The sequence below is a fragment of the Melopsittacus undulatus genome, chromosome 5 (genome assembly GCF_012275295.1).
Source record: "Melopsittacus undulatus isolate bMelUnd1 chromosome 5, bMelUnd1.mat.Z, whole genome shotgun sequence".
NCBI lineage: Eukaryota > Metazoa > Chordata > Aves > Psittaciformes > Psittaculidae > Melopsittacus > Melopsittacus undulatus.
The window spans coordinates 41,471,660-41,485,608 of NC_047531.1; the positions used below are offsets into that span (position 1 = coordinate 41,471,660).

The 13,949-nt window shown below is 43.5% G+C and overlaps 2 protein-coding genes across 4 annotated transcripts; one reads left to right on the top strand and one right to left on the bottom strand.

Moving 5' to 3' along the window:
• Positions 1–144: 144 nt before the first annotated feature.
• On the bottom strand, positions 145–4,512 carry RHNO1 (RAD9-HUS1-RAD1 interacting nuclear orphan 1). 2 transcript variants are annotated; one of them, XM_031050103.1, is made up of 3 exons: positions 4,243–4,512; positions 3,027–3,292; positions 145–986 (listed from the first exon to the last, which is right to left on the bottom strand). In XM_031050103.1, the coding sequence occupies exons 2-3, from the start codon at positions 3,189–3,191 to the stop codon at positions 315–317; spliced, it is 837 nt and encodes a 278-aa protein (XP_030905963.1). In that variant the 5' UTR covers positions 3,192–3,292; positions 4,243–4,512; the 3' UTR covers positions 145–314. The 2 variants fall into 2 exon arrangements, with proteins under 2 accessions (XP_030905963.1, XP_005150540.1); XM_005150483.2 differs by having other exon boundaries at positions 4,208–4,512.
• A 142-nt stretch (positions 4,513–4,654) lies between these two features.
• Positions 4,655–13,734, top strand: FOXM1 (forkhead box M1). Of its 2 annotated transcripts, none has more exons than XM_005150484.3 (9): positions 4,655–4,704; positions 6,183–6,779; positions 8,198–8,346; positions 8,567–8,779; positions 9,184–9,312; positions 9,871–9,915; positions 10,851–10,929; positions 11,377–11,546; positions 11,905–13,734. In XM_005150484.3, exons 2-9 carry the CDS (start codon positions 6,227–6,229, stop codon positions 12,940–12,942), a joined length of 2,376 nt encoding a protein of 791 aa, XP_005150541.3. In that variant the 5' UTR covers positions 4,655–4,704; positions 6,183–6,226; the 3' UTR covers positions 12,943–13,734. The 2 variants fall into 2 exon arrangements, with proteins under 2 accessions (XP_005150541.3, XP_030906012.2); XM_031050152.2 differs by lacking the exon at positions 4,655–4,704 and adding an exon at positions 4,811–4,903.
• Positions 13,735–13,949: the final 215 nt, after the last annotated feature.

Sequence of the window (13,949 nt, forward strand, 5' to 3'; positions counted from 1 at the left end):
CGCCCGCCGCGGCGGAGCGCAGGCCCGCCCCAACCGCCACAGAAGGGGCGGGCCCTACCGCGCCCCGCCTGCCTCCGGGGCTGGAGTTAACAGCTACAAGCAGAGGCATACAGCCAAAAGCTCTTTAAGTAGCCCGTTCCCCGAAGAAGCCCAGCCCAAAATACCCCCATCGCGAACGCCGCGCACTTGTGGCATTTCTCAGGAGGGTGAGCCAGCCGTAGCACACGGCTTGGCTTAAATCAGCTTCCCTCTCCATCCTTGAAATAACAGTCTATTCGGATGCGGTTTTGCACAGGTTTACTGCTCCTGCCAAGTCAGACATTGGGTTGTTTCCTTGAGAGCTCGAAGTTCGTCTTCACCAGTATGTCAGCAACACTCAGCTTCCCCCTGTCCTGCAGATACTTCATTATTAGAGGCCGCTGCCTCCAAGTAACCTTTACTCCATACTCATGCTCAGGAGTATCTGTAACCAGTACGGCTGCGGATTCCAACTCCCCCCCCTCACTGGAGTCAATACCGAATGCCAGCTCTTTTTCTGGATGCCAGGCATGGCTACTTCTTTGTGGTGGAGTGCTGCTGCATCTCCAGCTACTTATGGAAGGCATCTGTGCCATCTCTACATCTGGTGAACTATAGGCTTCTGGCTCCACAGGCTGGGGAGCAGGTAACAAGGGTATTTCTCTACAGTTCACCAGACTGTTCACCTGGATGTTGGCTTTTGCTGCTGTCCCTTCCTTGGGCTGCCTGTGCAAGTGTTGCGTGTGCTTCCTCAAGCACTTTGTATGATCTGAGGGGTGGACTGCACCTTCTTCTGTCTTCTCAAAAGTTAAAGGAGGAAATTTGCAGGCTATAGCTCTTCGACAAGCTCCTCCTATATGAAGTGAACTGTAGCTGGCATTGTGATTCTGGGGTTTGTGAGGACCATGATGCTTCTTCTGGCATGCTTTCAACGCCACTGATGTAGTTGTTTCAAATTGTGGACACACCTGAAGGGAAAGACATAATAATAAAAAAAAAAAATCACAACAGTTTTCTCCGTACAAAAGAATACCAACCTGATTCTACTCCCCCACTTATCCCATCTTTTTTCAGTGTGTTCATTAAGTGAACAAAGCGAACCAGTCACTAACCAAGCTACTAAGCAGGAGATACTGCTGAACTGCAACATCATGTTTGCCAGTCTTCTCTAAAAAGTGTTTGGGGTGCAAGTGAGCTATTCTCTGGCAACTTAAGAATTAAAGATTTGGGTTTAAAAAAACACAAAACATTCTAACTGACGTCGACTCCTATAACCCCTGCAAGTTTCAAAAACAGTTCAGAGCTGGATCCTGTTTCTTTCTGCATTTCAGCATAGCTCTGAATAGATCCAGTAAACTACATCCTGAGTCTCCCTGACAAGGTAGAGGTTGAACTGAAAGCACTACAAAATGGTTTAAAGGATGCCCCCTTAGCTCTGTCACCTTAGTTATGTTACTGTGACTCTCATAATATTCCCCAAAACTTCTTCAACAGTTTATATCATCCAAAAGCCACTTCTAAAATTGGCTTTCTATAGACAAAGCTTTCTAAAAAAAGCTCAAAATCTATATATTTTTTGAAAGATCCTAGACTCTTACATAAAAACTGAAAATCCCTCTGTTACAATAATCTTTATTTTACTTGGTATCAACAAAAGAGTCAGCTTCTCTTTCTTGCAATTTGCTTTTTCTTAGAGCATACCAAACTGGGATCTAATTACAATAATTATAGGTCCCTTCCAGCATTCCTAAGTTACTACATAGTCCCTCAAAACAAAACAAAAAACCCCTAAGTGAAATTTAATTAAGGATAGTGATTGTCCACTGTACCACTGAACTGTCTGAATCCAAAGCCTTTGTGCAGGAAGAGAAACATGATTCCCTGATAATTGTATCCTGGCACATATTTAAAAGAACATAGGAAATAAGTTGACAGAAACTTTGCAGAGAACACTTCAAGAAGTCACAAACCTACCAGGATTTTCAACTGGAAAATATCCAACAGTTTCAGTGCTCACAGCTCCAAACATATTTTAGAATCATTGCATGTTCAAAATCAGGAGATAAGTACCAGTGTGGATATTTCCAGGTCCTCCAAACAAGAATGCTTATTCACAGCATTTCTTTTACTTAGTGTTTCAAGAGCCATAGAGCTAGCTGCCTCAAGGATATTAGAGAAAAAAAAAAAGTCAAAAATCGAACATGTTGTACTACAAGTTTAAGCCACCACAAAAATAACTCCAGGTCACTAGGAGCAAAAGAACATTTCATGCAGGTTTGAATCCATGTTTCCTGAGCCTCCTTCATGAAGGGCAGAATGTCAAGCAGCAATAATGCTTAAACAGAGCTCCCCTAGGTGATGACTGTTACTGCATAGAAGCAGTTTGTCTCTATAGCACCTGTTTGCTTGAAAAAAGATAAAATTTTACATTACGTAAGAAGTATCTTAGGATACTTCAAAGAGTTCCAAGATATTTTTTTTAGATCAGAAAAAGAGTCCATCTGAAGAGTGATATAGAGAAAAACTGTTCAGAACACAGAATGGAAATGGCAGGTTAGAATAAATAAACCTGAAGTGAAAGCCTGGATTCTCTTAATTTAGCAGTATCAGATTTAAACAAAACACCTAGTACTTTAACTTGTAATATTTGGAGGTCTGTAGTTATTTCAAGCAGCAAGCCAATAAAAGAATCCCCCCTAATATTTATTATGCTGGGTTTTCAGTTGCCATAGAAAACAGTGTTTTTCTAATGAGAATTAGCTTTTCATAAGACAAATAGTCATATTAGTCAGTCCACATTTCACAGTTTTATGCCTTCAAGTACCCACAACCTTAGTGGCTGCAGTTAGTATATGAAGCAACTCAAAAGCAGTTTTTTATGTTTTAGTCAGTTACTATAAATTCAAGTCAATGCTACTAGTTTTCAGTATCCAGAACAGATAGCTTTCTGTTGGGACGTACAGAAACTTCTGCTGCGGGACTCGAGGGGAAGGATAATCGATACCAACCCAGGCAGCAGAGGTGTTCTGGTCTACAGGTTTTGAAGGAACACGTCTTGGATTTTCAGCCGAATGTACTGGAGCTTCATAGCAATGAATGGGTCCCTCTCGCGGCCTCTCGAGGAACACCAGCTCTGCCTTCCTGGCCTTGGTACATTTCTTCTTCGGAGGCATCAAAAGATATGGTAAAACCACTTCGAAACCTCATGGTGCTTGCTAATGACAATTGGAGAAAGAGAACAGCACACACGGAGGTGCCAAAAGTGTTCTCAAATCTGTAGAAGGCAAATAAATGGATTTGAAGAGAAACTTGTTTGGTCTAGTTTTTAACAAAAGTAAAAATATATATGCAACAGTATGCCATACAAATCTCTATGCAGACTTTTTTCAATCAGTACTTTTTGAACCTTCTGTTGGATTTCAGATAAATGTAGAAATGCACAGAATAGATAGATGCTTCTGAGCTTCATGTAGCCAAATACATTGGTGGAGAGAGATGTGAATGAGAATGAATCAAGCGTTCTGGTTGCAAAAGGAGTTCTGAACTGACCTTTGGGCCAGATTCAACATTACTGGAAAAGTTAGTTCCTTACAAAAATACATAGTTTAACTACACAAGACAGGCAAACTCACATAGTAATTCTTCATGAAAATATTTCAGAATTAATTTGAAAAACATCTATCTATGATGAGGCCTGTCTAAAATACTGAAATAGAGAACCAGCTGTATTTAGGCTTGGTCACTGAAATTTCAAGGTCACTGAAACCACTATGAAAGAAGCAAAAGAAAGGAATGAGAGTGTTTGACCTACTGAACCTTTGTCAAGTCAGCTATCAAGAAAATTATCTATTCACATTAGCTCAATATCTAGTTTAGTCACAGACAAAAAATGGCTTAGGAACTGAAAGTCCATGAAACTTCCCCCCCTTTTTTCCCAATTTAATCCATCAGACTGGTTTGTAATGCCAAGATATATCGTAGGAGCAAGATAACCAGAAGTCTTTCAGTTTCTAGCTGCTAACTACCTATGTCTATACATTGGATGTTTACTTCCTGTATTATTGTATCTTGCATTATTTTTAACCTGGTGAATAAGTCTGAATTGCAAGCTTAATTTTTCATTCAAAAGCAGATAAGCAAAGACAAGGAATTTTAAAGAGAATATGTTCTGAGAAGTGCATTCTCTTACCAAATACACAAGACTGCAGCAGCCTGACTGCTTACCAGACGCGCAGCCTTCTCGGGGAGTCCTGCGAGCCGCCCAAGCCAGCCACGGCCGTAACACCCGTTAAACGGTAAACTCCGTACCCCTTCTAAAGGCCCACGACCAGAGCCACGGCTAGCTGGCCGCTCGCTCGCCCAGGGGCTGGGGGCAGGCACCCAGCAGGCAGGGCTCCCGATACGAGGCAGCACAGCTCCCAGGGCCGCCCCCGTTGGGGTGGGTCTGCCGGCATAGAGCCCACAGCACCAACTGAGCGGGCACCTTGAGCAAAGGCGAGGTAGCCTCCCAGCGCACCCGTATCCCCCGCCGCCGCCGCCGATTGGCCCGATCCGCCCCGCCCCTGCCACGTCTCATTGGGCCACGGCGGCACGTGATGCCAACGAGTTGCTGGGCGCCAAATTCAAACCGATCTGTGGTGTGAGAGTGCCGGAGTCCGGAAGCGCTGCTGCCTGGCGGGGCAGGTGGTGAGTTGTGACCTGTGCTGAGCATCTCCTGCCGCCTCCTTCCCTTCCTCCTCCCGCTGCCTCTCCGCGGGGCTGAGTGTAGGGCCTGCAACCCCATGAGAGCCGCAATAACAGCGCAGGGTAGCTGGGAGGTGGAAAGGCCTAGGCCAGGCCCAGGCTGGGGAGAAGGGGCCCTTGTGTGGGGCAGACAGACTTCTCGGTGAGCACGGCAGGGCTGGGGTGGATGAAGGAGAAACTGGATGGTCTTTAGCACTCACCCCCTTACCACCTTCGGGGCCATGTGTACAGGGGGTTGTTCTCGGGCCTATACCGGTGGCTGCAGCTCGAGGCTTTATGGAGAAATGGCTCGCTCCCGTAGAGAATGCAACATAAAGGTTATTCTTTTGTTGTCGTCTTTGGGGACCCCTCTTTTGAGGGAGTGAAGCAGACGACAAATGGCCATGGGCCATGGACGTACCTGAGCCTCTCTGTTTGGGACTCTGGCTGCTGGGCAGACCCTGATTACAAGGCTGCCTGCTCCCTTGCACACAGGGCATCAACAGCTCAGCATCCATCTGTCGAACTCTTTCTAGTTTGTATGTAGGTTATTTATACTAAGAATTTTCCTGTTTGTTTGCTGGCACAGTCAAATCTACTAATATGAAAGATCTTTTTTATTTCTATTCCACCTGCCATATGTAAATATTATTTGTGTATTATTATTCTGGTATATTTTGCTGCAGCAGTCAATCTCCATTTATTTCTTGAATTGCATTATATTTATAAGTGGCATTCTCAGAAGGGACATGCTGCATCTTACCCTGAATGCAGTATCTCTAAGTTTTATCTTCTCAGGTGTATAACCTAAACCATCTGCTGTCCAAAAGTTTGACATTTAAATTGTATGATGCCCAGTGAAAAAATTATGTGGTTCTTGACAAATCTACAGAAAGAATAACTAAAGCATTTACTTTACACTTATTTTAAAGCACCTAACTTCTACTGCATTTATTGTGTGCTTTTGTAGTATTTAGGACAGTCTTTGTTCCCCAGATCTTAAATCATCTGTTAAATTCTCTTTTTGTTAAGGCCATGTAGTCTGGCTGCAGCAATGAAATATAGGAATTGGGATTACTGTTTCTATGTTACACATTCGTAAATCTTAATCTCCCTTTCTGTAAAGCACATATGTGTGTTTCCCTCATTAGATGTACTCTGTGGCTCCCAACTTGTGATGCAAATTATCTACTCTGCAAATACCTCTCCTGAGATTGCCACAAGGTGTGGACAAAGGAGGTACAGTGCTGTTTTTTCAGGAGCCTTTTTAGTCTTGTTAAATTCTTTTTTTTTTAATTACTATTATTATTTTCCTCCCTTGCTGCTAGCTTTGTAGCAATTGCTGAAAACGTGCTCTGTGTGAGGAGCTCTGCATGATTTGCTGCACCTCTCCTAACTGTTCCTGCCCCCTGTACTTATACGTGATATCTTTTGTTTTGCAGGATTTGTTCTCATCCCTTTCAATGGAGAGTGACTGTAGAAGTCAATGATGAGGACCAGCCCTCGCAGGCCCTTAATTCTCAAAAGACGGAAACTGACCCTTCCGCAGAATGATGTGCCCAGTACCTCAGCTAGAGATGAGAACAGTGGCCAGGATGAAAACACTCCTAAGCAGGAGGTCAGCCAGCAGGACCAGCAAAACAGCCAACCCAGAGACAAAATGGACTGTGGTCTGCAGAAATTCCCAACAGGAATAAAGATAATTGACCATCCTACCATGCCCAACACACAAGTAGTGGCCATCCCTACAGATGCAGATATCCAGAGCATCATAGAGGCGCTAACGGCAAAAGGAAAAGAATGTGGCAACAATGGGCCCAACAAATTCATTCTCATTAGCAGTGGGGGCACATCCCACTCAGTAGGTCCAACACCAGCACAGCATCTATCATCAGAAAAGAAACCCAGTATAGTAACTAAGATGGCAGATGGTCAAGAAAGAGAGAGGAATGTTACACAGACACCTGGTCTTGCAGGAGGGACAATGCTCTGGCATTCAAGAATTGATTCCATGGCTGGACAGGAACAGGAGAGCAACAGTACGTAATCTTACCTCTTTTTTTGGTCCTGTCACATAGACGAAGAGATGTGAAGTGGGCTAATGAGTGTAGTGCTTGGATCTCAGTATGTAATAACAGGAACTATTTTGCTGATTACCAAATAGCATGGACTTGATTCTAATAATCTACACAGCTATGCATATGCAATAAAATCTGAAGGATCCTAGTGGATATATTTTTGATGGAAGAGATAGTAAATAAAGGTGTATTAGCAAAGCAAAATTTTAGTGTTGGCAGAAAAAAACTGTCTTGAGGAAGTCAAGTCTAGAAAAAAAGAAAAGTTTCTTCTAGCAAAAGGATTATGGCTGTATTCAAGACTAACATAGGGCACCCTAGTCAGTGACAAAACATACAGGCCTAGAGCTGTGAAAAAGAGATGATTCCCATCCTTTAATAACTAACTGTCAAGTCTCTTTCCCCCAGGCTGTCTCATGAAGCTGCTGAGTAAATATTAGAAGTGGGTTGGATTTTACTTTGAAACACTGCTCAGATCAAATTTGGATTTGCAACTTAAAAATATCTATGTAGCTTTTGGGCTGTAATAAACCTTATCCCACAGTATAGTACTGTCTGATAGCAACCCATAGACAGTTGTAGTAGCTGTGCTGCTACAACCAACCTCACCAGAAACGACAAAACTGCTAGTTTTCACTGATGCATTTCAAAAACCTGGAGACATCAAAAGTTCTGGCTTGGGTCTTGTGAGCTAAGGCTTTCAGTTGGAGTTTGTCACTACTTTCTTTAGCCTCTGCTCACTATATTAGTCCATTAACTAAACATATCTGAATTCTTGATGTACTGGATCAATATTGTCCTGGTTTTGTTGAGAGCAATAGATTGATTTGAATGTTTGGTTTTAAGGCTGCAGAAATTGGGCAGGTGATAGAATCATAGAATAGCTGGGTTGGAAAGGACCTTAAGATTATCTAGTTCCAAACCCTCTGCCATGGGCAGGGGCACATCACACTAGACCATGTGGCCCAAGGCTCTGTCCAACCTGGCCTTGAACACTGCCAGGGGTGGAGCATGTACTACTAAATCACAGAATAATAGAATAGTTTAGCTTGGAAGGGACCTTAAAGCTCATCCAGTTCCAACCCTCTGGCACAGTAGGGACACCTTCCACTAGACCAGGTTGTCCCAAGTACTGTCCAACCTGACCTTGAACACTGCCAGGGATGGGGCAGCCACAGCTTCTCTGGGCAAGACAGAGACAAAATGGGGGTTGAATTCCTTCTACAAGAAACGTTAGAATTGCAGTACCATCTTGTCACTATCTTGATATGGGCATACATCTTTTAGAAGCGTGACCACTTCCTTTCTTTTGGCACTTGAGATGAAGGGGAAAGAGGGTTACTTTATGAGTAAGCAGAGCTATGGGCTTGTTACCCCCACAGGCAGTGGCAAGACAACGAGCTCTGTACTGGACAATAGTCTCACTAACATTCAGTGGCTGGGGAAGATGAGATCTGATGGGTTAAGTCCCTGTTCTGTGAAGCAAGACGCAGGGAAAGAGAACCAGATGCCTCTTCAGGAAACAATCAAGGTAAGTAGGCAAAAACAACAGAGCATGTGCTAAAACTTTTGATAGGGAAGTAATCCATGTGCATCAAAAGACTTGCAAAAACTAGGTATCACCATCTTTAAGTAACCTGAATTTGTAATTTTCTGATTTGAATAACAGAACCTGTAAGATCCAGGGATATTCCATGGCCCTTCTTTGTCAACTTTCTGAGCACTAATGTATCATTCCTTTCATCTCTCAGACTGAAGAAGATTCTGCTGCTGATGATATTCCTACTGCTGCTGCTGCCTCATGGCAGGATTCAGTATCAGAACGACCTCCTTATTCCTATATGGCTATGATCCAGTTTGCCATCAACAGCACTGAGAAGAAGCGTATGACTCTAAAGGACATCTATACCTGGATTGAGGATCATTTCCCATATTTTAAACATGTGGCTAAGCCAGGTTGGAAGGTAACAAGCAGGCTTTCAAGTTGCTGAGGGCCACAGGGTGGTATTCTATAGGCTTTCTGAGTGAAAATGAAGAGTTAGCCAGCCTGCAGAGCAAAGTGGAAATTAAACACCCCACCCCATGTACTCTCTCATTCCATATGTTCCCTGTTCCACTTTTGTATCCCTTTTTTCATTCCACTTAGGCAAGATGATGGGATGTTTGATCACTGGAGAAAGAATAGGGATCTCAAGTGTAAGTAGAGTAAGAGATAGATGACAGGGTTGGCTGGGTATGTGGTAAATATGAATGTACATGTTGCCTGCACTTTAGAATCTAATCCCTCTGCCAGGACTGAGGTAGGCCTTCCTGTGCTGATAGTGGAACTACCACTTTTCAACCTCCCCCACACTTCTTTCCCCCCCAGAACTCAATTCGGCACAACCTGTCCCTTCATGATATGTTTGTCCGTGAAACATCTGCTAATGGTAAAATTTCATTCTGGACTATTCATCCTGATGCAAACCGTTGCCTAACACTGGACCAGGTATTTAAGGTGAGTGCCTTATGCAAAGAAAATGGAACAGGCCATCTAGTTCCTAAATGCCACACTATCCAGATACACCTTCTTTTTACAGGAAGGTTAAACTGTTTCAACTTCAGCCTTCTTGTAGAAGCTGGATTCAGTCATTTATCTTGATAAATAGACAAAGCTCTGTACTGAAAGAAAAGGTGCATTTGTCTGTGCATGTGATCTGGAACTTCTGTGGAATGTATTTATTCTTCAGGTGGTGTGCGAAATGTAATGATTTAAATTCTTAGTGAGAAGCTTTCCACTGAAATCAAGTAGGGGTTCCTATGCTGTTTGATTAGAAAGTAATAGGGTAGAATTGCCCTATCCCAGATAGGTATTTGAGGAAATACTGTTTTGTGGGAGAAACCGAGCTTCTGAGTGTGGTATAGGTTTAAATGCTTCTGTGTTTTTTGCAGTGGGTGGGCAGATAGATTGATTCTTGTTTGCTCAGATAATACAAGTTTTAAAAGTCCCATTTGTTCCCCCTTTGGTTGATAACTTCATCTTATTTTTTCCCCCTCAATGCCTTGCTGCCACCAGCCGCTGGACTTGCGGTCACCAACATCGCCTGAGCATTCTGAATCAGTAAGACTTATCATCTGGCCTGGGGCTTGGGCTTCCATTCTGCTCTTGCCAATCACTGAAGCAAAGGACAAGAGGTTTCGGGAGGGGGACTAGGTCACTGCTACACCTAGTTATACAGCTCCATGCACACCCTCTTTGGGAAATGGAGTTGATGCAAAGGTTAATTCCCTTCAGATTATATGCTGTCTGTGCAGCTGGTAGAGCTGTGCAGCTTTGAGAAACTAGATGTAGGCTGCAGTGAGTACCAACAGGCTTCAGAGAACAAGCCCAGACAGATGTTTCTGGTAAAACCCTCATTTCCACAGCAGCAGTCCCAATCTGCTTTGGGGTTCAGATTCAGAAAGAATAGGATCTCTCCGTGCTCCTTCGTAATTTTGTAACCCAGGTGCATTGTGACTCTCGGAAGGATTCTGTTTGCACTTTCTTTCGCATTCAGCAGTTTTAACAATGACAGGTTTGCAAGCAGCCAAACACTTTTCTGACATGGCTACAGCCCTGGCCTTCTTTCTGTCTGCTTAGACTTCTCATTCCTCTGTTGCCCCTGCTATTCCGCTTAAACATCTATCTGGTCTGTGGTTTGTATAGAAATCAAATATACAATAAAGATACCCTATTTGCCTTTCTTCAGGCACTGAGGACACTGAAACCAGGTCACTTCTGCAGTAGACTCTGCAGCTGGAGCAGCTCTGTCATGCCATCTTTTTTTCTACGCAGCTTTTGGTTGGCAGCTGGCTTTGAGATGGCATGGCTGCAAAACAGTAAGCAGCACAGAGCTAGAGCTGGCATGAATGCTGGTTGCTAACAGCCGCTCTCTCCATTAGTGAAGCATAGGCTTCTGGATTCTCAGTTCTGGGTAAGGCAGCAAATAAAGTTGGATTTTTCTCTCTAAATCTCTTTTTCTCCTTCTCCTCTTTCTTATTTCACAATGACTGCAGCAACAAAAAAGACATCTTCCAGATCCCCAGAAGAACATGGGAAGCAACAGCAGTAGCAAAACTGAACCCCCAAATGCACGTGAGTGTCTGTATCATCCTTAGCCAAAAACAATCAGTCTCAGAAATCTGGGGTGCTCTACCAGATTCCCGTAGGAATAACAGTGGAAATTGTTATTCAGGTTCACCAGCTTTTAGTCTTCCTACTCTCAGGTTTGGAGCTGAAGGCAGTATTGCTGTATTTGAGAGAGGATGTGATGGGGACATAAAGGGAATTGGGTACTCAAATGGAGTGAAAGTAGTGCTTGCCCCAGCTTGAGGGCTATGATCTCTATGAAGGACTACTTTCTTGTTCATCAGGCCTTTCAGCTTGGAATGTGTATCCTCAAACTTAGCAGAGAAAGCAGGTGAGCCTACCTCTGGATATTTATTTTTGGGTATTTTTAGAAGTACTTCCTATTAGATGTCTGGGTTTTTAAGAGATAGTAAAGGAAGGGCAAGAGGCTAGCAAGTCTACTTTCCCTTCCAGGCCGAAAGATGAAGCCTTTGCTTCCTCGTATCAACTCCTACCTGGTTCCGATCCAGTTTCCTTTGAGTCAGCCTCTTGTCTTGCAGCCTTCTGTATCCATGGCACAAGGAGCATCCATCAACAGCTCAGAGACTTTCCGAAGCAATAAGCGTGTGCGCATTGCTCCAAAGGTTGGTTTCCTGTTTTCTGAGGGTGTTTTGGTTTGGCTTTTTCGGAGGAGGGGGCACTGGATGGGAGGAGGATTGTTTATTTTTCTTTACTATAGCCTTGCTTTCTATGGGACAAAGGCTCCGTGGATTGGCCAGGACAATTTTTTTCTACTACCTGAATGTGAAAAAATAAGAATGGAAGAAATGGCCTTGTTCTGCCCCTAAAACATATTTTTGATAGCTCTGAAGAGACATGTAACATAGAGAACTTCTTCAGAAAGAGCATCAATTTGCATGTAGTCTCTTTTCACTATAATTTGGATTTTGGGTGGGTTAGATCCTAGGTTACTGACTGCATATCACTTGTGTTTCTTTGTAGATGTCACTCTCTACAGACGACTCATCCTCTCTAACCATGGCTGCTGTCAAGGAGGAGAGTCAATGTAATGAAGGTTTATTTTCCCCAACTCATTGCCTAAAGGAGAGCAGCTCCCAGCCTGGTGAGGGATCGGCTTCTTTCCCTGAAAGCATCTATATTAACGAGGAAGAAGGCTCTCAGCTGGATGACTGGCTGTCCCCATTTGCTTCAACCCTGACAGTAAAGGAAGACCCAGGCTTGTTCCTCCCAGTCTCATCCACAAAGGAGAAGAAACAATTCACCCTGCTGAAGTCACCATCTAAGACTGTTTCTGACACTTTAGTTATAAAGAGACGGGAAAGGCGGGAAGTGAGCAGATCCAGAAGGAAACAACGCCTAGCATTGCCTTGCTCAGAAGAGCCTGTCCTTGTTTTGCCAGAAAGCAATGGCTTTGACCCTTTCCGGTTAGGGGCAGACCACCCCTTCCTGCAGGAAAGCCAGCCTCTTGAGAATGCATCACAGCTCAGCTGCTCACAGGGGGAAGAGGGGCCTTTTAAAACACCGGTCAAAGAGGTGTTCAGCAAACTGCCCGTTTCCTCTACTCCCAGCAAAGTCTCAGCTGCTACTACCCCCCCACTAGGGGGCCTTGACCCCTGGAAGCCAGCATCCTTAACCAAGGAAAGTCACGAGCTGAACTTCAGTCCAGTGAGAACCCTTCAATTGCCATTCACCCCCCTTCGGGAGAGCCAAGACTTGCTGGGTTTTAACACCACACCTCTTAAAAATCCCCTCTTTGAGTCCCCTCGGGAACTGCTCAATACAGAATCCAGTGACATGGTGCACATCCCCCTCACGAGCTCTCCAGCTTTTACTCATGAGTCTACTAAGCAACTATCTGTTGAACTGCCAGCTTCTGGCTTTACTGAAAACCGTTCGCTCATGGAAGGCCTTATCCTTGATACCATGAATGACAGCCTGAGCAAAATTCTCCTAGATATCAGCTTTCCTGGTCTTGAGGATGAAAACTTAGGAACAGACATTAGTTGGTCTCATAACTGAACTGATGTAAACTGGCCTGAGGACTGAATTTGGCTTGTTCTGATATTACAGAAAGCACTCTACTCTTCTGTGATCTGTTCATGTAGTTTAGGAAGACTGCTTTTGATTAAATACCAAATGCATGGTAACACAGGGCATTATTGACTCCTGCTAAGCTGGGAGACAGGCCCATTGGCTGCTATGAGCTCCCTTTATACGTTGCAATAGATTTTGTGGAATAAAGTAGAAGCTCTCTAACCCTGTGCTAGAGAGAGGTACCTGGAGAGAGGTTATCAAGGGAACATCTATGTAGACCCTAAATGGCATTTGCTACTCAGGGTATCAGAGGAAATGGATACACTCCTCAGTCATGTACAACAGGAAAGAGCCTGGGAACCTCCTCCTGGCTCTGTTCTTACTTCCCTTCACTTTGTTCTCCTATTACTTAGTATCTTCTGTGTAATTTTCATGGCTGTAAATACTGTACATTCCTTAAGTTAGCTTTTAATTATAATAATATAATTTTATTCTTGTAGGGTTACATGAATATTTGGGCTGGTAAAGGGTTTGTCTGTATGTACTACATCTCCTGTATTCTACCCTAGGTGACAGCCAAAATACTTTTCTTCTCTGACTGCAGAAACACATCAGTTTAGGCTGTTCCAAATGTTCTTGGAGCAAAAATCTGAAAAAATACCTTTATATGTTTCAAGTCAAAGTGAAACAGTTTGTTATCTGGATTGGAGCTTAAAATTTTGGTTTGGCTTCCTTTTTTGAGGGTGGAATGGAAAAAAGCTTGGATCAGACTCCATAGCTCTTCTGGTTCTAGACTCCTGCTGTTGTGTACCTAAAAGACTAGGTAGAGTCACTGTTGCATTTAGATGGACTTCTATTGACTGGTTAAAGTTGCCCTTATTACAATCATAAGTTGAAAATGTTAAAGAATACTATAAAGTGAATGCTGGTTATTTCCACTGAAAAGCAGCCTCTGGAAACACAAGGTATGCTTCTCTTAGTGCAATAGGAGA

Excerpts from the sequence above, each read along its gene's own strand:
- FOXM1 (XM_005150484.3), top strand. The coding sequence starts at position 6,227 with ATGATGAGGACCAGCCCTCGCAGGCCCTTAATTCTCAAAAGACGGAAA. Across the intron at positions 6,780-8,197 it reads ACAGGAACAGGAGAGCAACA|GCAGTGGCAAGACAACGAGC; the intron begins GTACGTAATCTT and ends TTACCCCCACAG. Across the intron at positions 10,930-11,376 it reads AACTGAACCCCCAAATGCAC|GCCGAAAGATGAAGCCTTTG; the intron begins GTGAGTGTCTGT and ends TTTCCCTTCCAG.
- RHNO1 (XM_031050103.1), bottom strand. The coding sequence starts at position 3,191 with ATGCCTCCGAAGAAGAAATGTACCAAGGCCAGGAAGGCAGAGCTGGTG. Across the intron at positions 987-3,026 it reads AGAACACCTCTGCTGCCTGG|GTGTGTCCACAATTTGAAAC; the intron begins GTTGGTATCGAT and ends CTTTCCCTTCAG.